General features: G+C 57.9%; 1 protein-coding gene across 1 annotated transcript; it reads right to left on the minus strand.

Annotated features, from left to right (window-relative positions):
* Positions 1–506: 506 nt before the first annotated feature.
* Positions 507–22,486, minus strand: PLEKHO2 (pleckstrin homology domain containing O2). The gene is made up of 6 exons (XM_036439134.2): positions 22,331–22,486; positions 15,817–15,966; positions 10,032–10,148; positions 5,539–5,643; positions 4,154–4,252; positions 507–1,968 (listed from the first exon to the last, which is right to left on the minus strand). The coding sequence occupies exons 1-6, from the start codon at positions 22,340–22,342 to the stop codon at positions 967–969; spliced, it is 1,485 nt and encodes a 494-aa protein (XP_036295027.1). The 5' UTR covers positions 22,343–22,486; the 3' UTR covers positions 507–966.
* Positions 22,487–25,091: the final 2,605 nt, after the last annotated feature.

The raw sequence follows: 25,091 nt of genomic DNA on the forward strand, positions 1-25,091 counted from the left end.
CAGCCCATCTAGGGCCTGAGCCAGGGGTGAGGGGAGTTGGAGGGGATGTGTTTTCAGGCCCCAGCATACCCCTCAGCGAAAGAGTAAATGACTGGGATATTGGACCTGTTTGGTTGTGGGGGAACCACAGAGACCCAGATGTAAATCCGTCTGGGGAGGCACAGATGTTGGGGCGGCTTCTCTTCTGAAGGCTGATTTAGAACGAATCGTATACGGGATTCTCCGACACTGACATCGGGCCGTTCTGAAGTTCACCTGCAGAGGAATGCGTGGGGCTGGACACCAGCTGGCCCAGAGGCGGGGACTGGACGAGGGGACCTTTCAGGTTCCTCCTCCCCGCACTCTCCCCAGGGAAGGCCTGCAGAACAGGAAGGCCCAGAGAGGGCCCACAGCAAGCGGCTTTCTCACACCTGCCTCCCACCCGCCTTCAGGGGCTTGCAGCTGAGGGATGAACCTACAGCCTAGACCCACGGCGTCAGCAGCTGCTGGGAAGAGGTGGGCAGGAGGGCTGGTTACGCCTTGAAGCTGCCTTTGCCAGGAGGCTGTCTGCCTGGGAGGATCTGGACATAGAGGCTGCGGGGGGCCTAGCTGTGCTCTGTTCAGAAGTCAGGAATGTAAACTACCGAGGGTGAGAAGCAGAGACGATGCCACCCCCAGACCCCCAGTGCTGGGCCAAAGCCCTGGAGCAGATCGGAACAGCCATGCGAGCGCAGAGGTCCTGAGTGTGTGCTCCCCGCTGAGCCGGGGCCCGGGGGCCAGGCCAGTCGGCCAGACGTGGGCCTGGGTGACACCTGCACCACCGGCCAAGGCAAGGCAGGAAGGGTCCCGGAGCCTCTGCAGGTCCCGGCCAAACACTGACATGTCCGACGGCTCTTCCGCAGCCCGAGCAGAAGCACACTTCTGGGCAGGGCTGGGCTCCGGTGAACGCGGCCAGCCAGCAGGGGCCGCGCCCCGGCCCGGCAGGCCCTAGGGTGCACTTCTCCTGTAGAGGGTCACCAGCTCCTTCCGCTTCTCCCGCAGCCCGGGTGCTTCCTGGCTTAGGTCTCCCAGATCTCGGATCTCCTGCAGGACCTGGGTGGCCTGCCGCAGCTGCTCCACGGCCTCGCTGAGCAGCGTCTCGGCGCTCACCGGGGCCGGCTCGCCGGCCAGCATCTTGTTCAGCAGTTTCTCCGTCTGCTCGGAGGCCACCTGCACCTCCAGCTGGGCCCGGAACAGCCGCTGCTGCGGGCGCCGGGGGCCTTCCCCCAGCAGGTCCCCCATGGAGGAGCGGCGGGGCTGGATCTGAGATGGCAGGTCCCAGGGGAACACTGTAGAAGCCGTTCCGTTCTTTGGGGGGCTTCCCGGAGTGCCAGCAGCCTGGGATGGCTCGGCAGGCTCGGGACTGTAGTCCACGCCATTCACTGAAGCCTGTGCTGAGCCGGGGGCAGAGGGCTCGGAGGCCCCGGGACTCTGGGCTGGCTCCGGAGCCTCCACCCCACTCATGGAGGCTCTCAGTTTCTCCGATAGGATCTTGGGTGGGGGCGTGGGGGGCTGCCCGGCCTCCTTGGTCGGGGCCTCGGAAGTCTCAGAACAGGGCGCCTCGGCTGGTCCCGCAGTCTCAGGCGCAGGGGGCTCCTCGGGGGTGGAGTTGTCCCAGCTCACCTTCAGCTTCTCAGGCAGGACCCTGGGGAGCTGCTCAGAGGCACTGTCCTCGCCCACAGCCGTCTCTGAGTCTTCCTGGCTCTCAGGCTGCACTTCAGAGCTTTCGGAGACAGGGGTTGGGGCTCTCTGCCCCACAGGGGTTTCCACTCTGTCACCAAGGACGGTCACCTCGGGAGCCGGGGAGGGCTTGGTGGGAGGCATGAGGGGCCGGGGTGCCTCCCGGGGCTGGGCTGCACTGACATCATTGCCGGGGGTAAGCCCTGGCGGCCTGCTGTCCAGAGCATCGAGGTCCAGGCGTGAAAGTCCATCAGAAGCTGCGTTGGCTACCTGGAGGGGGCAGCATATGGACATCAGCATGGACCTTTGGGTCTGATGTGCCCGCCCACAGGGGGACTACAGCCCTCCCCTCCAGGCTGCCCAGGTCCCAGGCCCTGCCCACGCCCTCTGATGAACCCGCTGCTCCCGCACTTGGAGAATTCCGTGTGTCAGAATCACAGGCCAGAGGTCAGAGCTGGCTGTCCCCTCGGTGCCCCAGCCGGTTTCCTCCAGCCGGGGAAAGAGGCCGCTCTGTTTAGTAGCCGTTGTGCTGGCCTGGGCAGCAGGGCACATGGCTCCAGCCTGTTTCTGACCCTTCCTGGCTGTTTGGCCTGGACAGTGTTCCCTCTCTGCAACCACCCACCTAGCAGGTGCCAGGACCAGGACTCAGTAAGTCTCCAGCATTGTCTGCGCTCACTCACTTCTGCTTCCCCTCCCTGGAGACCGCTGTGCAGCCTGCCAGCCCACACCCAGCCCTCTGGCCCAGATCTCTCCAGCCCTCGCCTGCCCAGCTGCTCGGCCGCTTGTGCCTACTGTCCTCACATGGTCAGACGTGGCCCCGGGCATGGCAGCCCAGACCACAGCTGACTGCCGAGGGGAACAGCTGCGCCAAGCAGACAGCTGCCACCCACTGGGCCTCAGGGCTCCGCAGGGACACCTCACAGCCACCTGGTCCTGGGGACTTTCCCCGGGAGCCTCAGGGGCCCTGGAGCAGAGCTGGGCAGCCGGCCTCTCCTGGTCCCTCAGGTGGTGGGTCTGGCGGGGACCCTCACTCCCCTCTACATGCACACAGGTGAGCTGGTGACACATGTTCAGTCCCTGGGATGAGCGTCCCTCCCTGAAGTCTCCTCACAGGGTCTCCCCTCCAGCTGGCCCTCCCTGCACCTCCTACATCTCCCACCTCAGGTCTGCCGTGCTCTCTGGTTACTTCAGTCCTCCCCTCTGCAGCTTTCCCTCGGCTGACAGGCAGGAACAGGCTGCCTCACCTCAAAGCAAGCTCTCCGGTGACCTTGCCCCTTCCCTTCCCCCCCTTTCTTCCTCTGGTCCCCCACTCCAGCACTCTTAGCTCTGCACCCCATGACAGCCCCAAGCTGACCTTGCTGAGCGAATATGCATAAGCATTACCCCCTGCCTGTCCCTCATCCTGCCCTTGTGACTGTGGGTGCCAACCTGGCTGATGACCCAGGGGTCCTGTGCCTTCTCTCCCTGGATGCGCCACTCGCCTCTCTGGCCTCCTCTTTCTTGGCTCTTCACTGCCCCACCCCCCAAATGTAGCAGGTGCTGAGGTTCTGTCCCGACCTCCAAGGTCTCTACCACCCACCATCCACCCCCCCAGCAACTATGGTCTGAAAGGGGCTCCTCAGTCACCCCTCCCTTTGCCCATATCTTCTCCCAAACTCCCTGTGCCCAGGGCCTCTACCTGCCCAGCCTCCAGGTGTGGAGGCTCCTCTGACAGCCCCCCTAGTCTCTCTAGGGTGCGCCCCCAGCCTGCAGGCAATCACAAGCCGGCTGACTCCTGCTTCTCAGTCTCTCTCCCACTGGCCCTCCCTTTCCAACCCCTCTGGGAGCCTGGAGCCCCCACTGCTCCTCTTCCTCCTGGCCCCCTACCTTTCCTCCCCTCAATCCAAACTCCTGCTGCCTGGGCCTCAAACTGACCTCTGGAACACAGCCTCCCACCCATCCTGTCCTCAGTTCCGGCATTCAAGGTCTTCCCAATTTCCTCCTCCTGACCCCCGGTTCCTGAAAGCTGTCCCAGAGCGACTTGGCACGCTTTGCACTCTCCTGCCTCCTGCCTCAGCTCACACCACGCCCTCCACCGGCCCCCGCCCTCCCGCCACATCTGCCAATTGAAACCCTTCCCGTCCTTCTAGGGCTGCTCAGGCGCAGGGGGTCCTCTGTACAAAAACTAGACGCAGCCCTGCCTGCACATCTCTCTCCAGCTGGGAGCTGGGCTCTGAGAGGCACAGACCACTTGGGGTCTGCTTCCCTAGGGCACCAACTCTGGCCGAGGCCGGCGTGTGGGCCACAGCGCAGGAGGCACATCTACACGCTGAGCACGACTGACACCTGTGCCTGCACTCAGACCCGCACCGCCCAGGAAGCACCAGCTCCAGGGTCCTCAGGAAAAAGGGGGCCGAAGGAGCTGGGGTCCCAGGCTCACTGCCCGCCCATCTGTCCAGGCTGGGGGCAATCTTACCTCCTTCAGGTGGATTCTCGTGGGCGGCCGGCGCTGCTGGCCCCCGCGCACTCGGTTCCGGGTCACGTGCTCCAGCGCACAGCTCTTGTCCACCTTTATCTGGGAAGGAGAAGGAACCAGGTCAGTCCCCACCAGGCCTTGGGGAGAGAAGGAAATGCCCAGGTGTTAACTCAGAGGCACAGCCCGTACCCACATCCTCACGCACAGGGCGAGAGCCCCGCCCCTGCCTCTCTCTGAAGCATCTCCCCATGATGGACCTCTGCTCCCTGGCTCTGCACTGCCTTTGTGGCTGCCCTCTTTGGGCTCAGTCTTCCTGCCCTAATATGGGCTGTCAGCCCTTGCCCCTCAGTCTGTTGCAAATATGTAGTGGCCCAGAGGCTGTGTTTGGCTTAGCTGGGGGAGGGCGAGGAGTTAGCCCAGGATACCCTGGAATCTTGCCCCGGCCCCGGCTGCTCCCCGGGGACCCTCGGGCCAGAGCATCTAGAGGCAGCAGCTCCTTCTGAGGGTAAGGAGAAGGGTGAGGAGCAGCCCAGGAAGACACAGTGAGATTCACATGGAAATCCAGGCTCTGAATCCCAGAGCAGCCTGTCCTTTGATTGGGGGTGGGGGGGGAGCTGAGACTGTTCAGCCCCCAGGTCAGGCTCAGGCCACCTGGGGGTCCAACTGTCTGTTCCACAGAGGAACAGACTGTGGGCTGAGGCCCAGCCCATGCCCCCATCATCCTGTCCACAAAAGGGGAAGCTCCGAGCATGCCAGTCCCACTGAGACATGAACTAGGAGCCGAGCCCCAAGTCAGGGGCCTTGGGAAGATTTGCTCCCCTCAGGTCTCACTTCTGCAGTCCAAGGGCCACCCCAGGCAGCCTCCAGGACCAGCTTAGCCCAAAGAGCTAAAACCCCACGATGTCAAAGATAATCCTCCCTAGGAGATCTGGTCCAGGGGACACCTTGCCTGCCCCAAGCCTGACTGTGGCCACTGTCACCACTCCAGCGCAGGGAGTGGGTGGCCATTGCGGGCAGACACTGGCTTATACTTCATGGCCAAACTGAAAATGAGCTTTCCGGCTGTCAGCTCACCCCCAAACCTCTCTGGCTGGGCCCACCGGCTGTTGGACTACAAGCTGGAAATTCTACCCCACCACTCACCCATGTTGTCATTTTAACCAGTCACTTAATCTCCTTACATCTCAGTTTCTTCATCTGTAAAGTGGGAATGCTACCACCTACTTTGAGGGGTGCTGTGATTATTAAATGAGGTAACAACAGCCCGGCCAGTGTGCAGCAGTGACATAACCAAGGGGTCTGAGGCGAGGCGGGGCAGGGCCCTCTCTGAGCTCACACAGGGGAAAGGGGACACGGGGCTGTCTGTCCGCAGGACCTCACCGCACCTCATCGAAAGCCTTGTTCTTGCCTCGGCTGATCCCTTCATTGAGGGCTTTGATCCAGGATTCCTTCTCCTCCCCACTGGGTGCTTGGAACTTGATGTTGCTGACCTGCAGGGGGCATGGGTGGGGGAGATGGCAGATGTTAAACCTGGCTCACATTTGGGTCTTAAGGAAGCTCCCCACCCCAAATCCCAAGCTGGCACAGCTGGCTGGGAGCAAGCCACAACGACCCGCTCCGGGGCTTCAGGGAAGGGTGGGCAGGTCCTGCCGAGAAACGGCTCGCTCCCCGCTGCAGCTGTCAGACTCAGACTGGAACCAGCCCTGCCCTGGGGAGGGAGCTCAGGGCGTGCTTTCTCTGAAGCAGGAGTAGGCTGGTCTCCTGGGACTGAGTGACACACGTGACAGGCATGAGGGGGTCCACGGTGAAGGCCCACTGGAACCGAATCATCTTCAGCTCCCGGGGGCACCACAGGCAGTCCTGGCCACAAGTAAAAACATCCCAGGGTCTCCTTTCTGGCCTTGGACCATAGACTATAAGGAAGGGCACTGGGGTCCTTTCCAACCTCCTCATTCTACAGATGAGGATGCAGAGTCTCACCAGATGGGATGACATTTGACCACGGTGGCCTAATGTAATCCCATGACTCCTGACTCCAGACCCTATGCCACCCACCCCACAGGTCCCTCTCCATCTTGGGCAGGAGCCCCCAGCTCCTGTATTAGACTCAGAAGGCAGCATGGAGAGCCCCCGGCCGCCCACCTGCCAGGCCCCAAGGTCAGATAGAAAATGAAGGAGGGTGTGAGGCATGCAAACTGAGAGGCTGCTTTGCACGGTGGACATAGCAGTGGAGTCTCTGCACTCAGTTTCCTCGTCTGTAAAGGGAGACCACCACCATGATCTGCCTATGGAGCTGTGAGGGTCACAGACATTTGAAGTGTTAGATCTGGAGTTGGGCATAGAGTGCTCAGTAGTAGAAATTATTACCATGGCCTTCCTTCTCAACAAAACAGCCCCAACCTGGCTAGTTTGGCTCAGTGGATAGAGCGTCAAGTGTCAGCATGTGGACTGAAGGGTTCAATTCCTGGTCAGGGCATATGCCCGGGTTGTGGGCTCGATCCCCAGTGTGGAGCTTGTGGGAGGCGGCCGATCCATGATTCTCTCTCATCATGAATGTTTCTCTTTCTCTCCCTCTCCCTCCCTCTCTGAAATCAATAAAAGCATTTAAAAACAAAACAAAAAAAAAACAATAAAAAACCAGCCCAACAGTTTCCTCATCGAGAAAAAGTGCTGAGGGAATTCAACCTGACTAAAGCCAGGGGTAAACTAAACACAGTAGGTACTCAGTAAATAGTTACTGAATGAATGAGCCAATTCGTGAATGAACTGGCCCAAGGTTCCTTTCCTTACCCTATTTTTGGGCCATTGCCCACTCTCTGACCTCAAGATGCCCTAGTTCTTTGTTGGGCGGGTCGCCAGCCTGTCCACCCCCCTCTCCCCTCTCTCTCTCTCCCCTCCTCCCGTGTTAGCGCCTTCCTCCCCACCACTCTCCCAGTTATGTAACACTGAAGTCCCCCTGGCCCCTCAGCATCCTCATTATATAACTTCCTCCTGGCTGCCTCCCGCTTCTCTTCATACCAGGCCCTGGGTCCCACCCGGCTCCCCATGCCAGGCACAGCCGAATGCTCATTTGCATGACCAGGGTAAATTCGATCCTGGCAGCAGATCTGCAGTTAAGTCAGAAACCCTAGGGCACCTTGGCAACTGCCTCTTAGCCCAGCCATCAGGGCTGCCGGGAGCTCAGGGGGGAGCGGCATTGCATCCAGGCTCTGCAAGGTCCCACCCAACCCTGGGATGGGGCTATGAAAAGGTGGGCCAGGGCCAGAGCCTCTGAGCCAGCCGCTGTTCCTGCTCGCAGGCCCTGATTGGTGGGCCCCTGCCTGGTGCAGAACTTACCATCCCAGAGAGCTTGGGAGGCATGTTCTTGAATACGGCAATAAACGCAGCAGGCGTGGGGCGAAAAAGACCAAGTTTTCCTGGGAGTCAAGTTCAGAGTTCTAGTCTCACCCTGCACATGTCTTTTCACTTGGGGCCTCAATGGGACAAATACAGAACCACTGAACCCAACCCAAACTGTGGCCTTCCCCGCGGGCCAGCCCACCTGAGGCAGGCTGTGGGGAGGAGGGTGTGGGCCAAAGGGCCACCCTAGGAGAAGGAATACAAGGTGAAATGGGACCCGGCCCCACCCTCAGGAGCCCTGCGATTCTGGCTGAAGGAGCCAGGCATCCCACAGGGTGATGAGAACAGGGATAAGCGGAATACCAAGAGGCGGCTCCTCCTGCCCCACCCCCACCCCAAGTCCTGAAGGGCCCCAGGCCACACAGGTCTCTGCCCAAGTCCTTCCAAGAAGCCCCAGGAGCAAAGGCCTTTAGGAGCTAACAGGTCTGGCCCCAGAATAGACCCACACTGGCCTGGGGAAGGGGGGAGGACAGAATGGCAGAGGGGCAAAGAGTGGGAGGGGGAGGGGAGGCAGGAAAAGGAAAGGGCCAAGCTGGCAGGGACCAGCAGGCAGCAAGGCCCAGCAGCGGCCACCCTGCTTCCTGGCAGCATCTGCCTGTGACCTCATGGCAGGGGCGTGGGGATGGGAGATGGGGGGAGAGGGCCATGCAGGACACTGGAGTCTTTGTTTATTTGATTAGAAGGAAAACCAGGCGGCCTCAGGACCGGACAGCGGGGTCACGTGACCTCCCAGGCAGCGGGCAGCGTCACTGAGGATGGGGAACACCCAGGGCGATAGGAAAGGAGGGTGAGGATGCGGGGGATTCGGAACTCTGGGTGGTCCCCCGTGTGCCCTCTGCAGAGCTCCCACTCTCTGTGTGAGCTCCTGGGGTGGCGAGGGTCAGGGGGCCCTTGAGTTGGAATCAGGGTGTGCTGTCCTCCCACTGCTCTGCAGCCCCACCAGCTGCTCCACAGCGCACTCCCTACTGATCACCCTGTTCCCAGAGCCGCCCTGAGCCACCCTGACCTCTGAAGAACTGGGAATGGGGGGGAGGTGTTGGCTGAAGCAGGCGAGAAGGTAGATACACAAACAGGCTTCTCCGAAGGCAATGTGTCCGTCGTCCCCCCCCCCCCCCCGCCCTGGGCCTGCCCACCTATCCCACCACCAGCTGATCCTCAGAATGGGAGAGAGGAGGGGCCAGGACTGGCAGGGACAGAAGCCAGGTCCCCTCTGCTCCACAGCCACGTAAGCTCACTAAGACAGGCAAAGACCCACACAGACTGTGGCCAGGTGAACACGAAGAGGTGCACACACGTGCACTGGACACACAGATGCGTCCTTCGTGCATAATGAACTCCATGTCTCTCAAAAGACACATACACACACAGAGCGCCCCCCAGAGAGAGCAGGCCTCCCCACAGGACAGGGGTCCCTGGCCCGAGACCATAACATGGCTCTCCTCTCCTCAAAGTGCCCTCAGCAGCAGATGCCCTCAGGACACTATAAACTGCCCCCCCCGCCCCCTGGGCACTCCCCCAACCCCAGGGTCCGAGCCCTGCCCACGGCTGCCTCTCTGCCCTCACCCAGGCAGAGCAGGGCCACGGATTAGTGAGCAGAACAGACTGGGCTCCTGGCGGAGAAACAGAAAGGCCCGGCAGGCCCAGCCCGGACCCGCTCCCCACCCCCCCGGCGGTGACTCAGCCCCACTCCGGGAGGCTCCACAAGACGTGCAGAGGTCGGGAGAGGCGTGACCCAGGCAGAAGGGGTGGGGGTGGGGGGTCTGGCCAGAGGCACTGACTGTACACGCCAACCCCCATCGGACTCGCTCCTGACATCTGTGAAACGACGCCAGCGTCACTCACCCGAACTGCCTGCCAGAGACATGTGGTGCAAACAGCAGACCTCATCTGTACACACAGCATGTCCCGCCCGCCCGGGGAGAGAGGCTCTCAGGCAGGAGGCTTTCCCGGCATTGGCCAGGAGGAGCGTGCAGGGGAGGGGAGCTGGGGGGCTGCAGCCTCCAAGGACCGAGTCCAGGGGAGCGGGCCCACCCGGGAAGCCCGGGCACGGGGGCCCCTCCCTCCCCTGTGGCCCGGACTGTCGGTGTCAGGTCTGGTGGGACGCAGGCCTTGCCCCAGCTCCCCTGCCTCAGCCCGGCCTCCTGTGTCCAGGGAGTGGGAGAAAGCCAAGTGCCCCACCTCCCAGAGGCTACTTTCCAACCGCAGCCTGGGAGGAGGCCCCGGAGCCTGGGAGGGAGAGGGGAGCAGAGCGCTCAGCAGAGCTCTACACGCATCTCCTATCACCCGGGGCGGGGAGACTCCAGGACCAAACAGGCAACGGTCCCACCTGGGGCAGCCCCGGACGTGAGCCTCAGGCACACTCCACAGCGAATGCACGGCTGCATCCGGGGCCCAGCCCATCTTAGAGAGCCTCCAGGGAGGGCCTTCCCAAGCGGACCCCAGCCCGGAGGAGGGTCCAGCCCAGCAGGCTCAGCCCTACCTTGTTCCCTGGGGATCGCAGCAGGATAAATCGGTGTTTCCGCTTGAGGACGGCACGAAGGTCCTGGCACTTCTCATAGCTGCCCAGCTCCACTGTCTCCACACACTTCTGCTCGTCCTGTGGGGGGACAGAGGGGACATGAAGTGGTGAGAACAGGACACAGCCAGACCCTCAGACACCCAGGCCCCGCCTCAGACCCTGGTCCCAACCAATGAGGACATTACTTGGTCAGAGGGGGACCCCAGCCTGCCAATCAATCACCAAAATGAGCTATTCAGTCCCTGGCATTCAGTCTGTGAATCCAGCATTCAGGCTGGAGGGACACGCTCAAGGCTCACAATGCACGTGAGAGATGGGGCTCACCATCCGGAGATGGGGAGCAGAGCTGATGCAAATGTTCCTAAGGAGTATGAGGAAACCTGAAGCTCAAGAGGCTCAGAAAGGGTGCCTGGGGTCCTTGCAGGCCCAGAGGCCAGACAGAGATGTGCGGAAAAGGTAGCCTGGAAGAGGGAGCAAGTTGTCACAAAATGAAAAAAGAAAAAGGATAGCCCAAGAAACTAGAAACACCCATCAGAAAGGATATATGCACCCCTATGTTCATAACAGCACAATTCACCATAGCTAAGACTTAGGAACAGCCTAAGTGCCCATCAACAGATGACTGGATCACAAACTATGGTTCATCTACACAATGGAATACTTCACTGCTATAAAAAATAAGGAATCCTTACCATTTGCAGCAGCGTGGATAGAAGGAGAGCATTATGTTAAGTAAAATAAGCCAGGCAGTGAAAGAAAAATACCACATGATCTCATTTATGGAAAATAAAGAACCTTATAACCTGATGAATAAAAAGGTAGACACAAAGGCAGCAAAGCACCAAACAGACTGTCAAATTACAGCGGAAGGCTGGGGATTGTTGGGGAGGGGGAAAACAGATCAACGGAAGGACTTGTATGCATGCATATAAGCACACCAATGGACACAAGACACTGGGGAGGGGGGTGGAATAAGGGCACGCGACAGGGCGTAAGGGAGGCTGGGTGAAGGTCAATGGCGGGGAAAGGGAGACATATGTACTAATATATGTAATATTTTAAACAAAAGATATTTTAAAATAAATAAAAAAGAAAGAAAAAGGCTTTCCAGGCAGAGCCACAGAGGGAAGTGTGAACAAGCATGCTTGGGGCGACATCCCTGCCTTCACCACAGTGACCCTGAGCTGGTTCTCTACCAGCATCTTCCTCCGCTGACCTTGGCTCGGGGGCAATGGAGAGCACAATGGTTCCTTTAAGAGCACCCCACCCCTAGGCTGTCATCCTGAGGCCCCGTCAACAGAAGTCCAGTGGCCAGGACAGTGGCCAGCCTCTTCTAGGCCACTCCTGGACCCGGGCTAGACTCCCTTCTTCCCCACCAGGCCGGCACCTGAGTGCTTTCTCCACCAGGTGCCTCTCAGCACGCTGCCTGGGACAAGCCCCTCCCTCAATGGTGATCAATTGGTGGCTCTTCCGGAAGACTTAGCGGGAACAACTTCCTGATGTGGCACAGTCTCTCCCCGGAGACTCCAGGGAAACAGAAACAGGCCTGGGTCAGCAGGGGTCGGGGAGGCACAGGCCTACCAACTGGCCACGTGGAGCTGCTGTTTGAGCACCCCCCCCAGGACCTCTCGGTGCTCCCAGGTTTGGGTGGAATATCTGGGAAACACAGAGGAAATGCCCTCATTTCCCTCCATGAATCCGCCTATACTGTTTCCAAGGGCCCCACATCCACAGATTCCACCCACCTCGAATCGGAAACATTTGAGGGGAAAAGTTACGTTGTTGCCAACATGTGCTATGTAGTTAGGCCTACCACGGTTGCTTTTCTTCTTTTTTTTAATATATATTTTATCGATTTTACACAGAGAGGAATTGAGAGGGACAGAGAGTTAGAAACATCGATGAGAGAGAAACATCGACCAGCTGCCTCTTGCACACCCGCCACTGGGGATGTGCCCGCAACCAATGTACATGCCCTTGACCGGAATCGAACCCGGGACCTTTCAGTCCGCAGGCCGAACCCGGCCATGGTTGTTTCTTGATGAACATGTACAGACATTTCTTTATTGCCATTATGCCCTAAACAACTGATTACATAGTACTGACATTGTACTGGATAGTATAAGTAGCTAGAGATCATGTAAAGTATACGAAAGGACATGTGTAGGTTACATGCAAATACTATTCCATGCATATCAAGGACTTGAGCACCCATGGATTTTGGTAGCCACGAAGGTCGTGAAACCAACCCCCTGCCTCACTTTGTAGAGGAAGAGAACGTAACTTTTCCCCCCAAATGTGTGGAGGTGAACTGATCTGCCCTAGGAGCTCAGACCCAAGCATAAGGGGCCAGAGCCAAACTCAACCCCACGCCCTCTGACTCCAGGCCAGAGCCCTTCCCAGCACAGCGCTCCTCCCTGCCGGGGGCAGAGGCGGAGGGGCAGTGCCTGGGCTGCACCAGGGGTCCTCCACGTGTGGTAGCTGGTCCAGCAGCAGCAGCATAACCTGAGAACGTGTGAGAAATGCAGATTCTCTGGCTCCGTTCCTAATGAATCATCATCTTAGGGGAAATCTGAGTTTTAACAGTCCTCCAGCTGATTCTAATGTGTACAAAAGTTTGAGAAACTCTGTTTCTCAACCTCAGTGGCCCTGGGACCTTTAAAAACCCGTGCCACCTGCCTGGCGTGGCTCAGTGGTTGAGCATTGACCTATGCACCAGAAGGTCATAATTCCATTTCTGGTCAGGGCGCATGCCCAGGTTGCAGGCTCGATCCCCATTATGGGTCACACAGGAGGCAGCGGATGAATGATTCTCATCACTGATGTTTCTATTTCCCTCTCTCCCTCCCTTCCTCTCTGAAATTAATTTAAAAAAAAAATTTTTTTTTCCTTCAAATCCCAATCTCCAGCCCTGGCCATGTGGTTCAGTTGATTAAAGCATCATCCTATGCACCAGAAAAGGTCACATGTTTGAGAGTCACCAGTTAGGGCACATGCCTGGGTTGTGGGTTTGATCCCCAATCAGGGCATGTACAAGAGGCAACCAAATGATGTTTCTCTCTCACATCAATAATTTCTCTCTCTCAAATCAATGGGAACATATCCTTGGGTAAGGATTAAAAAATAAATAAAAATCCCAAAGCCCAGGCAACATCCCAGATCATTTACATCAGGGTCCCTGGTGGGTGGAGCCCAGACATGAGCAGATGACTGTACAGCTAAAGTGGATAACCACTGGTGTACCCTCCCTTCAGCCCTGAGGAAAGGGGACCATATGGCCAGGCAGCTTGATTTTCCCCATCCAGGTACAATCGGGTGTCTTTCCCATTTTTGCCTCTGCACATCTCTTTCCAACCCCTAGTCTTTAATCCCTCTCACATTTCTCCACTCAACACGGGGACAGCACAATCCGCCGGGTCCGGGACGCTCACTGCTCACCCCAGGAGCCCAAGCCTTGGTGCCACCTCGCTCCTTTGAGGTCCCCCAACCACAAAGCACCTGCTCGGGGCAGGCACCCAACTAGATGCTCGGGACCCTCTGCTGGGGGAAGAGCAGCCTAGCTTCCTGCCGGGCCATCGCTCTCTCCCCTGTGCTGCTTATGTCTGCTCTCCTTTCTGTTCCCCCTAATGCCCCACCAAGGAGCAGCTCAGAGGACCATCTGCCGGACTGAACGCCTGACTCAGTGAGACCCCAGAGGAAGGGGGCTGCCTGCAAAAGGACCCCCAGTTGCAGAAGGTGCCGGTCACCTGCCCCATGTGCACACGCCTTCCCCAGCCGGGCCACTGCTGGCCCCAAAACAAAGGTGCTTCATCGCCACGCCCAGCCCCTCACGGCTGTCTGACCCGGGCCTCCTCTTTCCCGAATCGCTGAATCATCCAGCCCTTGTGCAGCTGAGAGACACGGATAACCCAGCAGGCGCTGGGCGGGGGCAGCGTTTTTGGAACGTCAGCCTCACTGACGGCCAAGAGACAGCCAAGAGCCATTCTCATTCGCCTAGTTCCTTACATCAAGAAAGAGGAATTGAACTAATAAGCATTTCTCAATTCCTACTCCTGGGCCAAGCACCCCACCCTGAGAGGGCTAAGTTCCTGGCGCTTCGCTGAGGTTTTTAACAGTGATTATTTTAAAAGGGTGATTTAGGTTTTTCAAGTTTAGGGGATGCAAGATCCTTCCTGCTCCCCAGCTGTGGCCAGATGTGGAGGGGCAGCCCAGGACAAGTCTGGCAGTGCCTGGCAGGCTGGCAGCTGGGGACCTGTCACTCAGCTCCAAGGCAGCTGGGACTGGAGGAAGCTTTGACAACACCCTTTATTTATAAAAACATCCCCTTGCTGCCACCACAGCGCCTCCTCGTTTGCCGAGAGCAGCGTACAGAACACCTGGGGGGCTGTCTGAATGACTCGTCCAGCTGCTTCTCTGACACCCCAACTCCATGAGCTGGGCCTCGGGAAAGACAGGCAACGTGCTCCTCAAGGGCAGCTCCTTTCATCACGGAGGCCGGGGCGCCCCATCTTTCTTGGCCCGGACGATTATGAATGTGCCAAGGTACCCCGGGGCACGCGGAGAGAGGCTGAGGAGGAACAGGCAGGATCTCCCCTGTATTCCACTGTGGGAGGCACACAGCGACAGCCCCTTCTCTGTGGATGGGCCCTCTATACCCCAACCCAGGGCACACACGTCGTAAGTGTAAGACCTTTCCTCCTCCGGTTGTCACCAAGAGGTTTTTCAACTCTGAACACCAGGGTTAGCATCCTGGGGTCCAGGTTCCAAGCCTGCTGGAATGAGGCGGGGCCGAGCCTGCGGTGGGAAACGTGAGGGCTGTGCGAGGCACCAGACGGCAGAAGTGGCGAAGCAGCAACTGGTAGCTCCACGTTGAAGGGGAAAGAAAAGACGAGAAGTACAGTCTGATTATAAGTGACTCGGAGCCACAAGGACAGACTCGATGTAGGCTGGTGCCTTCTTCTCAAGAAGACAGAGAGTATTCACCCAAATAAAGACCGTCCACCCAAAACAGGTTGTAGCGTGCAATTGCCGGCATCAGTGAGTGGAAAGAGCACTGGATCGGGTTCTAGACCTGGCTCCTCCCTCCCTGAGATGCTGAGCAGTCCTTTGGCCGCCCTCAGCCTCAGGATCCATCTTGTAGACCACGTGTGTCAAACATAAGGCCCGCGGGCCAAATCCGTCCCGCCAGGCCTTGCAATGTGGCCCGCACCGCGCTGTCATCACTGCACTCCGCTGCGTTTCCATCACAATGACAGTTTATGACTGTTCAGTAAACCATTCGGCCCGCGATTTAGGCTGGATTTTAGATTTTGGCCCCTTCTCTGATTGAGTTCGACACCCCTATTGTAGACGATGACATGATGACTGCACTCCTGGGACTGTCGAGTCTCATACAAGAGCTATAAACACGCACGAGCGATTAGTATTATTTCCATTATCATTGACAAATGGAGCAAGCTTCAGTTTCTGGAACATTCACAAATGTGGAACCTGCCCCAGGGCCAGGGGGTGGGCTGTGGGTTTGAGAAGACACACTCACCCTTACGCACACACACTTCCAACAGCCCCTCAGCCAGGAGCCCTGGACGAGCACCTGGAGCTCCCGTCCATGCTGCAGAGACCTGAAGGTCAGGTTCTCGTCCAGGGCGGCACAGCACGGCAAAAACGGAACAGATCCTCCGGCCCCGGCTCTGGGTTCCCCCGCCGCCCTGTCCCCGCCTCAGCACCCGCCTCAGCCCGTGCTCACCTCATTCTCGTAGACCAGCAGCTGGGCCTGGCAGAGGAGCAGGTAGCGGTCTTTCCAGAGCCCTAAGAAGCCCCCGCTGCTCTTCTTGATCCAGCCCGCCTTGTCCGCCGTCCGCGCTCGCTGGGGCTTCTCACCCCCCTCCTTCACCCCCTGGAAGACAGAGACAGACGTACCATGAGGGTTGCCACAGGGGGGCACACAGTCCACAGGCCAAACTAGCAACACGTCCCTCTGCTGGGAGCCTCCTAATATCCTCCATGTGGGCTTCGCCACAACCTCCAGGCAAATATTCTTTCTTTTTAAAAAAAATACATTTGATTGATTTTCACACAGAGGAAGAGGGGTAGAGAGTTAGAAACATCGATGAGAGAGAAACATCGATCAGCTGCCTCTTGCACACCCCCTACTGGAGATGTGCCCACAACCAAGGTACATGCCCTTGACCGGAATCGAACCTGGGACCGTTCAGTCCACAGGCTGACGCTCCAGCCACTGAGCCAAACTGGTTTTGGCGCCAGGCAAATATTCTTAACCCAGCCTTAGAAATAACAGTAATAACAGCAGCAGCAGCAATATTAGCAGCAGCCCCTTGTACTGAGCCACCATTTTCTTTTCTTTTTTTAATATATTTTATTGATTTTTTACAGAGAGGAAGAGAGAGGGATAGTTAGAAACATTAGTGAGAATCATCAATCAGCTGCCTCTTGCACACCCCCTACTGGGGATGTGCCCGCAACCAAGGTACATGCCCTTGACTGGAATTGAACCTGGGACCTTTCAGTTCGCAGGCCAATGCACTACCCACTGAGCCAAACCGGTTTCGGCTGAGCCACTATTTTCACACATTGTCTCAGCCAGTCCATACACCTACCCTCCAAGGCGGTGGCACCATTACCTACATGTCACAGCAAACTCAGAAGGATAACTTGCCAGAGTCACACAGCTGGAAGGACAGAGCCAGAGTTCACAATTCCACCTCCTGTGTGTTCATTCAACCAGCCAACAAATGCTGTCCTGAGCACCGGCAGTGCCACGGATGCTGGGGCAGGCAGAGAGGAATACAAATGATGGACCTCTGTCCTCAGAGAGCTGGCAACTTAGGAAAGGAGGAGCGGGACAAATGAACACTAGACATAAACACATCCAGTGTGAAATGCTACGAAGGAAAGAGTGAAGGGGTTGGCAAGTGAGAGAGGACAGTGCAGGCCCCACGGAGGAGAGGACATGCGAGCAGAATGAGAAGGATGAGAGGAGGGAAGCAGGCAGGGTGGTAAGCTGCCTCCTGCCCCTGCCTTTCACCTAGTAAACCCTTGGAACCTCCTGCTTCTGCCCCCAAACAGGAGGCTCCTCTGCGCTCCTCCCCACCTGAGCCCAGGACTTGGGGGCGGCCACCCCATCTGGTGAGGCTCCGAGGGATTTGCCTTGGACCAGCGTCCTTCTCTAAGACATGGCAGCCACCCTGGGGCCTCCAGGCCAGCCACTGACATCTTGTGCCCCTCCACCACCTGCTTGATTAGCTGGGTGCCAGGTGTATGTATGGGGGGGTCACCTCCTACCAGGTGGGTCAGATTCACCTCTGGTCCCCAGCACCCAGCACTGTTCCTTTACACGTAACGGGTGCTCGAGAAATATCTGTGAAATGAAAATAAAAATACATGCAACTTGCTAACCACTTTGCTTCAGTGACTGGTATGCACAGTAGTGAGTGTGAAGGGGAAGGTGGGAGGGAAGGGATCAAGAGCAGTGTCAGAATCTAGAGGGTGCTAGAAGGAAATTAGCACTAATTTTTGGCTACTCTGTAATTTACATAAAGCTCAAAAAAGTGGCCTCAGTTAAAAGCAGCTTCTCCCCAGGGGATGCCCTGTGGCCACAGCTGCCTTTGGAAGGACAAGCCCAGGCAGATGGACGTGTGGTGAGTTGCCAGGGGCCGGGGAGGGCACAGCCTCCCTGCTTTCCATCATGGCAGGGGAGCCCTAACCTGGTTCTCACTGAGCTGCACCCAGCCCTCTGAACGACAGCTAGGGATCTGAGCATTGAAGCCCAAGTCACACAGACCAGAGGCAAGTCACTTGGTCTCCCAGATTTAGCTGTGACATGGAGATAGGCATGACTATAGAAATGGCAATGATCTGCCGAAACCGGTTTGGCTCAGCGGTAGAGCGTCGGTCTGCGGACCGAAAGATCCCGGGTTCGATTCTGGTCAAGGGCATATACATTGGTTGCAGCCACATCCCTGGACGGGGGTCGGGGGTGTGCAAGAGGCAGCTGGTCTATGTTTCTCTCATCGACGTTTCTAGCTCTCTATCTCTCTCCCTCCCTCTCTGTAAAAAATCAATAAAATATATATTTTTTTAAAAAAGAAAAGAAAAGAAACAAAACGGCAATGATCACTCCACGAGGACAGTGATCTTGTTTTGTTTACTGCCCTGTCCTCATGCCTAGACAACGCCGGGGACACAGTCGGGCTCAGTCAGTGTTTGCCGGATTAAGACGCGGCACACAAAGCAGTGCCTGGGCGACCCAGGTAGGAAATGGCAGTTGCTGTTATTGTTATTGTTGTCACTGCCACTCCCTCTGCCTCTCAGGACCGCTCCTGGGCCGGTTCAGAAATCGAGAGCAAGGCCCTTTCTGGGCTTAGCGACTGGCCTCGAAGGGCCCTGGCGCTCCTTGGAATGTGAGCACACCTCAGGTCCCTCCCTAACGTCTGGAGGATGAGAAAAATGGGGAAGCTGCATGGTCCCAAACGTTCTCCCGGATGGACAAATGAGGAAGTGGAAGGCTTGCCTGCAGGCCAGTATGAGCCACCCTGACCGGAGAAAGGACTTCAGGGCCCTTGACAAGATGAGAGAGGTTCTTGTATCCTATCACCCACCCAACTCCCCCTCCCGCCCTTCGGAGACCCCATGTTCAGCCCCATGGGCTGTGTGACCCTTAGGGGCCTCACCCCCCCAGGGCTGGAAGGGATGAAGTGGGAAACAGGAAATCCCACCCCCACATGTCAATCAGCATTGTTAGCTCCTGCCTAGGCCTGCGGGATACAGGCCTCTCACACCAGGCAGCAGGGACAGTGGGATATGAAGGTGCTGCCTGGATGTCCCACCCCTAAGCTCCCAGCTCCCCTCCTGCTTCTCAGGGCCCACACTGCCCCTTTTAAAGCCCCTCCACTGTGACCTCCCCTGCCTGCCTCATCTACTGACATTGTGAAAACTTCCTGCCAGCTGGGAGCTCCCAGGTGCAAAGCTAGAAACGTGTGCCTTGACCACAGTCCCCGCTGGGTGTAGCAGAGCAGTGCCCAGGGAACACCATGGCTGGATTAAGTAGAGAAGCCAGTCCAGGGCCTAAGGGATGGGTGCGGTCAGGAGGAGGCAAGAAGGCACTTTGGGATTGAGGGGAGTGACAAGTGAGGGGCTGGAGGCATGAACCGAAGCCCAGGGAAGGGTCTCCTTACCAGGAATCAGCCACCCCCACACCAACAGCTTCCCCAAGGGAGACCCGCTTGCCTGCCACCCTCCCCAACTCCTCTCCCTGCCCCTCAGACATTCATTCCCCCACCAGGGGCCTGGCTACGCGCCAGTAAGTTTTCATAAGCAGCCCCTCCCCTTGGCAGGGCTCACAGGGAGGTTTTATCTTGCTCAGCCCAGTTTCTCAGCCTCCTCTCCTCTTGTCGACCAGCTGACCACTGTGCTTCCTGTTTCGCTCTTTCCTCTCCCATCGATCCTCACTCAGGTCCTCCCCTGCCCACAGTGGGCAGCTTCTGGGGCACCCCGAGCACCAGCCTGGCTCCCCTTTGCCTGAGGTGGGAAGGTCTCTGTGTCATTCATTCAAAAGAAAAAGATGCCAGGTCACCCTGACCCTGTGCACAGGAGGGAAGCGGGTGGAAAGCCACAACAATAGCCAAAACAGAGGGACGGAGACCAGCAGAAAACGCGTTGACACCTCACATCACTGGGAACTTACGATGATGATCTTTGCTCTTTGACTAAACCCAGCGATGCTCTGATTAAACTCTGCTAAGAACCCACCAGGCCAGCTCCCTGAGAGGAAGTTCCAGTCTGACGGGGGCAGCACAGACCCTGCTTGAGGGCCTGTTGGGAGGGACAGAGCACCCACTGGAGGGATGCCTCAGCCCTAGCTCACTAATGGGACAAGGAAGGGCTTGAGGTCAGTGTAGGAAGCCCTTGCAGAAGGCAGGGTTTTGACAGGCCTGTGGAGGAGAGGGAAGGAGACACCCCTTGGCCCAGAGAAGGAAAGATACCAAGGGTATCAAAGGCCCTACAGTCTCAGCTCCTTCACTACAGGATGAGAAAGTACAGCCTAGAAAGGGTCAGAGGTTAGCTCGAGGTAACAAAACCAGTCCTGGGACTGCACACTGCCCTGCCTCTCTCTAGACGGGAAAGGGCAACTGATGAACAGCCTGGAGGCCAAGCCAGAAAAAGGCATGACTTAGAGGACAAGGGTAGAACCCCAGGGCAGAGCGGGAAAGCCGCAGTCCAGGGTTTGCAGCCTTACACCAGGGTCAGGAACCCCTCACATTGATATCTGCAACTTTCAAAGCTTCTGCACGTATCACGGCATTTCTGCATCTCCCACCGCTCTCATTTTATAGAGGGGGAAGTGAGGCCATGGGAGCACAAGTGGACTGATGCCCAGTGCCCAGACCTGCACTTCACCAAGCCTCAGCCTGACGGAGCAGGTCACTGAGGTTGAGGGGCCTTGGCACGCGGGTGGCTGTGACGGGGGGAGGAAGCTCAGAGCTGGGAAGGAGCTGAAAGCAGCCATGTGCGAGTGAGACGAGGAGGCCAGCCAGGGGTCATGAAGGGCAGGGGTGACTATGGTCTAAGAGGGGCTTTAGAGAAACAAAGGTGGGACACTGGGGCCTCAGGAGATAAGAGTAAGTGCCGAGGAGAAGAAACGGGAAGAAAAGAACTAGGGATGCCAAAGGGGAAGTAGGGGAGCCCCTGGCTGTGTGGGGGAGAGGTAAGCAAGACCTCAGTTAACCCAGCTGTTTGGGGAGCTTTTGGTGCCGTCAGTAAGTGGCAGCGTTAGAAACTCAGAGCCAGTGGGAGACAAACCGTGGCCCAGGAGGCCCCGAGATAACTTCCCTTCATTGGGGGCCAGAGCAGATCAGAAGACGGAGTAATCCTGTCTCACATCCTCTGGGAGAAGAGGTGGGGCCCAGCCAGACAACCCCCCCCGCCCCCCCCCCCCGCCTTCGCAGCAGGGGGCCCCAGGGCCTGGGGCCGGGTAGGGCAGCCCTGCCTCTGCAAGCAAGAAGCCAAAGCAAATCACAGTGGAGTGGCCTGGCCCCTACTTCCCCCCACTCTGACAGAAGGGGCCACAGGCACACGGCCTGGGTCTGGGGAGGAGGCCTCAGGCCCAATATTTTATAGAAGAGGAAACACAAGCTGAGAGGGGAAGTGACTTATCTACCCCCCATAGGAACCACGGGCCTGGCCTGGAGGGAACCCTGACACCCCAGCTGCCCCTGCGCAGGGGCAGAAAGGAAATGGGCACGGAAGGGGACCAGGCAGGGCTCCCCACCCGCCCAGGCACAGACATACACCCTTCCCCTGGGCTGAAAGGGTCAGAAGCGCTCGTGCTCGCTCGCTCTCTCTCTCTCTCTCTCTCTCTCTCTCTCTCTCTCTCTCTCTCTCACACACACACACACACACACACACACACACACACACACGCCCAGACGACAAGAAGCAAATCCTCCAGACTCAGCCGGCCCCTCCTCTAATGCATTCACTCCACAAGCACACATTAAATGCTTGCAGTGTGTTTGGGTGATGGGGCTGTTAGGAGAACAGTGTTTGCAAGTAAAGGGCCGGAGTCACATTGTGCTTGACCCCTCCCCAGACCAAGAGGGTCCTGAGGCGGGAGAGAGAGGCTCACAGGGGCACTGCTGGGCCCGCTGCCCAGCTCCTTCCGGGAACTAGCCCCCAGGGGTGTGGGGGAAGGCAGGGGCTAGGATCAGCCCCTATTGAGCCAACTCTGGGGTAGGTGAGAGGGTAGGGTAAAGGGGACACACGGGGAGAAAAAAGCAACTTCTCCAGCCATGGGGCCACCAGGGAAGATCACAGCCTCGAGATTCCCTCAGAGAGGAGCTCCAGGACCCACAGCCCTCCCCAACCCACACACACACACACAACACCCCAATACACGCAGCCTGCCCCGTGCCCCCTTGAGATCCGACCTGGCCGGCAAGGAGAGTCAGCGGTGGCCAGCACCCCAGGCCGCTTCAGCAGAGCCTCAGTCTCCCCGTCAGTCCAATGGGAACAATAACATGCCCCCAGGTGGTGAACGAAGCCAAAGAGACAGCAAAGGAGGGTGGGTCGTCGCAGCGCCGGACACGACCCCGCCCGCCGCCCCTGCCCGGCTCTGCCCGCTGGGGGTGGGGAGCAGCGCCGGCGTCCGCGGGAGCGGGGCTGGAGCAGGGCCTGAGCCCGGGACCCCAACCGCCGTGAGCGGCTCGGGACCCCGGCCCAGGCCCCGCCGGGCCGGCCCTCACCTCCTCCTCCATGGCGAGTCCGCTGGGTCCGCCGATCGGCCGCGGTGCGCTCACTCCCCGCGCCGCGCGCGCCCCCGCAGCTCCATCCGCGGCGGCCGGGCGGCTGCTCGCAGCGCTCTGTCCCGCCGGCCGCCCGGGGCCCAAGAAACTTCGGGGGGGCGGGGCCGGGGCGGGGAGGGGCTTCCGGGGCCGGGGGCGGGGCCTCGGCTGGGGATAGCAGGCCCGGGGCCCGGGTTGGGGCCGGCGCGGCGGGCGGGGAGGTGGGTGGGGCCTGGGTGGAGGGCGGGGCCTGGGCGGAGTGGGCGGGGCCTGGGGACCGGGAACCCGAGCGGGAGGAAGCGGGCGGGCCGGGGCGGGGAGAGGCTTCGCGGACCCGCGGAGGGAGAGGGGCTGGTGGGTGTGCAGTGTGCGGGGGACCCGGAGGAGGAGAAGGGGGGTTTCCGGCTGGAGGGGGCGGAGCGGGAGCGGGCGGGGCCCGAGGGCGGGGCCGGGTGGGGCAGGACCCGGCAAGGAGCTGCGGAGGCACCGGCAGTTTGCGCTTTGAGGTCTCCGGACCCGAGTGGCTGGGGTGGCCGAGCGCCCCGGGCGGCCCGGAGGTGAGGCCACCGAGAGGCGCCTCTTTTTTCCTCCCTGACGCCAGGGCAGTGGCGACGACCTGGTTCTCTTCTCCCTGGAACCTCCAGGCAGGTCAGGGCCTGGAACTTGAGTCCCATCCGGGGAGTAATATAACCGGAAGACCTGGGGCTGGGGCTGGGGCTGGGCTCCGGAGTCCCTTTGGGGGAGGGTTCCCCCTTGGATGCCTGTTCTCCAGTTGGGCATGCTCCGAACTGTACCCTCCTCTGGTTCCAATATCTGAGGGCCACCCCCATCTCCCACCCCCATTCAGCGGTAATCTTGCATCCTTGACAACCTCGCTAGAGAGTGAAATGTAGGGACCAGCAGAGAATGGTGTTAGTTACACCGTGCACCTTCATTCTGCACTTAGAGAAACAGAGACTCAGAGAGAGAAAGTGGCTACATCCCATCCTCCAGCACCGCCTCCCCTCCCCCCACTCCACCCCGCCTCTTCCCCTTAGCTCTCAGTTGCCCCCGTGTCTCAGCACGAAGAATTAAGTGCCTGTGGGATCAATGGTGACCTCCTTTGGCTCTGGCTGCCACAGCAGCAACTGCACCAGTTGACTGAGCTCTCCTTTCACTGCCTTCTGCTGGCCCTCAGGCTTCCAAGCATTTCCAGTCCTACATGGAAAGGGGCAGCTGGGGGACCTAGGGCCAAAGGCCAAGATGGAGGCACACTTTTCCCTCAGGCCTGGGTGTCTTTATCTAAAGGGATAAAGAAAACCCAGCCCAGAGATCTGAGAAAATCCGTGTGTGTGACAACCTTTTGCAGCCCACGCCTGAGGTTTTATTTCCTCAATCTGTAGAGTTGTGCCGCCCGTTGCATCCCATGCCCGAGGACTCAGAAGATCTGTATCAAGAAACTCAGATTCCATCTTTAGGAGAACTGATACCCCGGGGGATTCACGTTGTTGCTCAGTAGCAGCTCATGGTGGAGGTGGGTGAGGTAGGTTTTGATATCCAGCCAGCTCTGCCACTGTGAGGAATGAGACTCTGATAACCACCAAGCCTCACCCAGCCCAGGCTGGCCCTCTGGTTGTTGCCTCCACACGACATGCATTCATTCGACACAGATACCCTATTTGCCTTGATTGCTTGCCAGGCCCTACACTAATAGCAGGAAGATAATGGCAAGACCATCAGGAGAGAAAGGCGTGTAAACAGATAAGAAAACTGTTAGATGTGAGGGTGAATGAGGAGAGGAAGGACACCCAACCAGAATAGGTATTCTAGGCAGAGGGGACAGTGAGCAATGGCATGAAGGTTTGAAATAATGTGTGTGTGTGTGTGTGTGTGTGTGTGTGTGTGTTACGGGGGCCAGGCTGAAGAAAGACAAAGCTCAGTATAGAGAGGGCATTGAAGGCTGTGTTGAAAAGACTACATTTTAACATCAGGGAATGTGAAGTCATTGAAAATTTTGAACTATGAAAGTGATGGAGCCTGCTTTGCATGTGCATCATATATATGTGTATATATGTATGTGTGTGTATATATATATATATATATATATATATATATATATATAATTTCAGAGATAAAGGGAGAGATAGAAACATCAATGATGAGAATCATTGATTGATTGGTCAGCTGCCTCATGCACATCCTCTGCTGGGGACCGAGCCTGCAACCCAGGCGTGTGCTTCAGTCCACAGGCTCCATGTACTGTGCCAAGCTGGTGAGGGCTACATGTGCACCACTTAACAAAGTTTATTGGGTGCTCTAAGTTGGAGTACTTTCCAATACTTCATCCTGGCTTTTATCTATTCATTCAAAGAATTTAGGGAGCCTCTTATCTGCTTACTGTACTAAACTCTTCGCATGTATCTCATTTAATCCTCACCCAAGTAGATATCCATCCATGAAATAAATACAACTGTTAACCTCATTTTACAGATTAAGAATTCAAAGCTTGTACCTCTTTAAGGTCACTTGCCTGGTAAGTGGTGGTGCAAGGATTCAAACCTCATCTGACTCCAGAGTGTGTGCTTTTTACTAAATGACCTGTTTTGGCAGCACTTTGTGTGTCCAGGCTACACAAGATCCAGGTCTGCTCGGAGAGCTCATATACCAGTAGGAGGTTACTGAGAAGACTCTGATGAAGGAGTACACAGTGTGTGGTGGGGCTGGTTCCCAGAGGGAGGAGCTG

This window comes from Pipistrellus kuhlii, unplaced genomic scaffold (assembly GCF_014108245.1).
Source record: "Pipistrellus kuhlii isolate mPipKuh1 unplaced genomic scaffold, mPipKuh1.p scaffold_m20_p_1, whole genome shotgun sequence".
In the NCBI taxonomy this organism is placed as follows: domain Eukaryota; kingdom Metazoa; phylum Chordata; class Mammalia; order Chiroptera; family Vespertilionidae; genus Pipistrellus; species Pipistrellus kuhlii.

Coding starts and splice junctions, on each gene's coding strand:
- PLEKHO2 (XM_036439134.2), bottom strand. Junction 4,253..5,538: donor AGAACAAGGCTTTCGATGAG/GTGCGGTGAGGT, acceptor TCTCCTTCCCAG/ATAAAGGTGGACAAGAGCTG. Junction 1,969..4,153: donor CGAGAATCCACCTGAAGGAG/GTAAGATTGCCC, acceptor TGCCCCCTCCAG/GTAGCCAACGCAGCTTCTGA.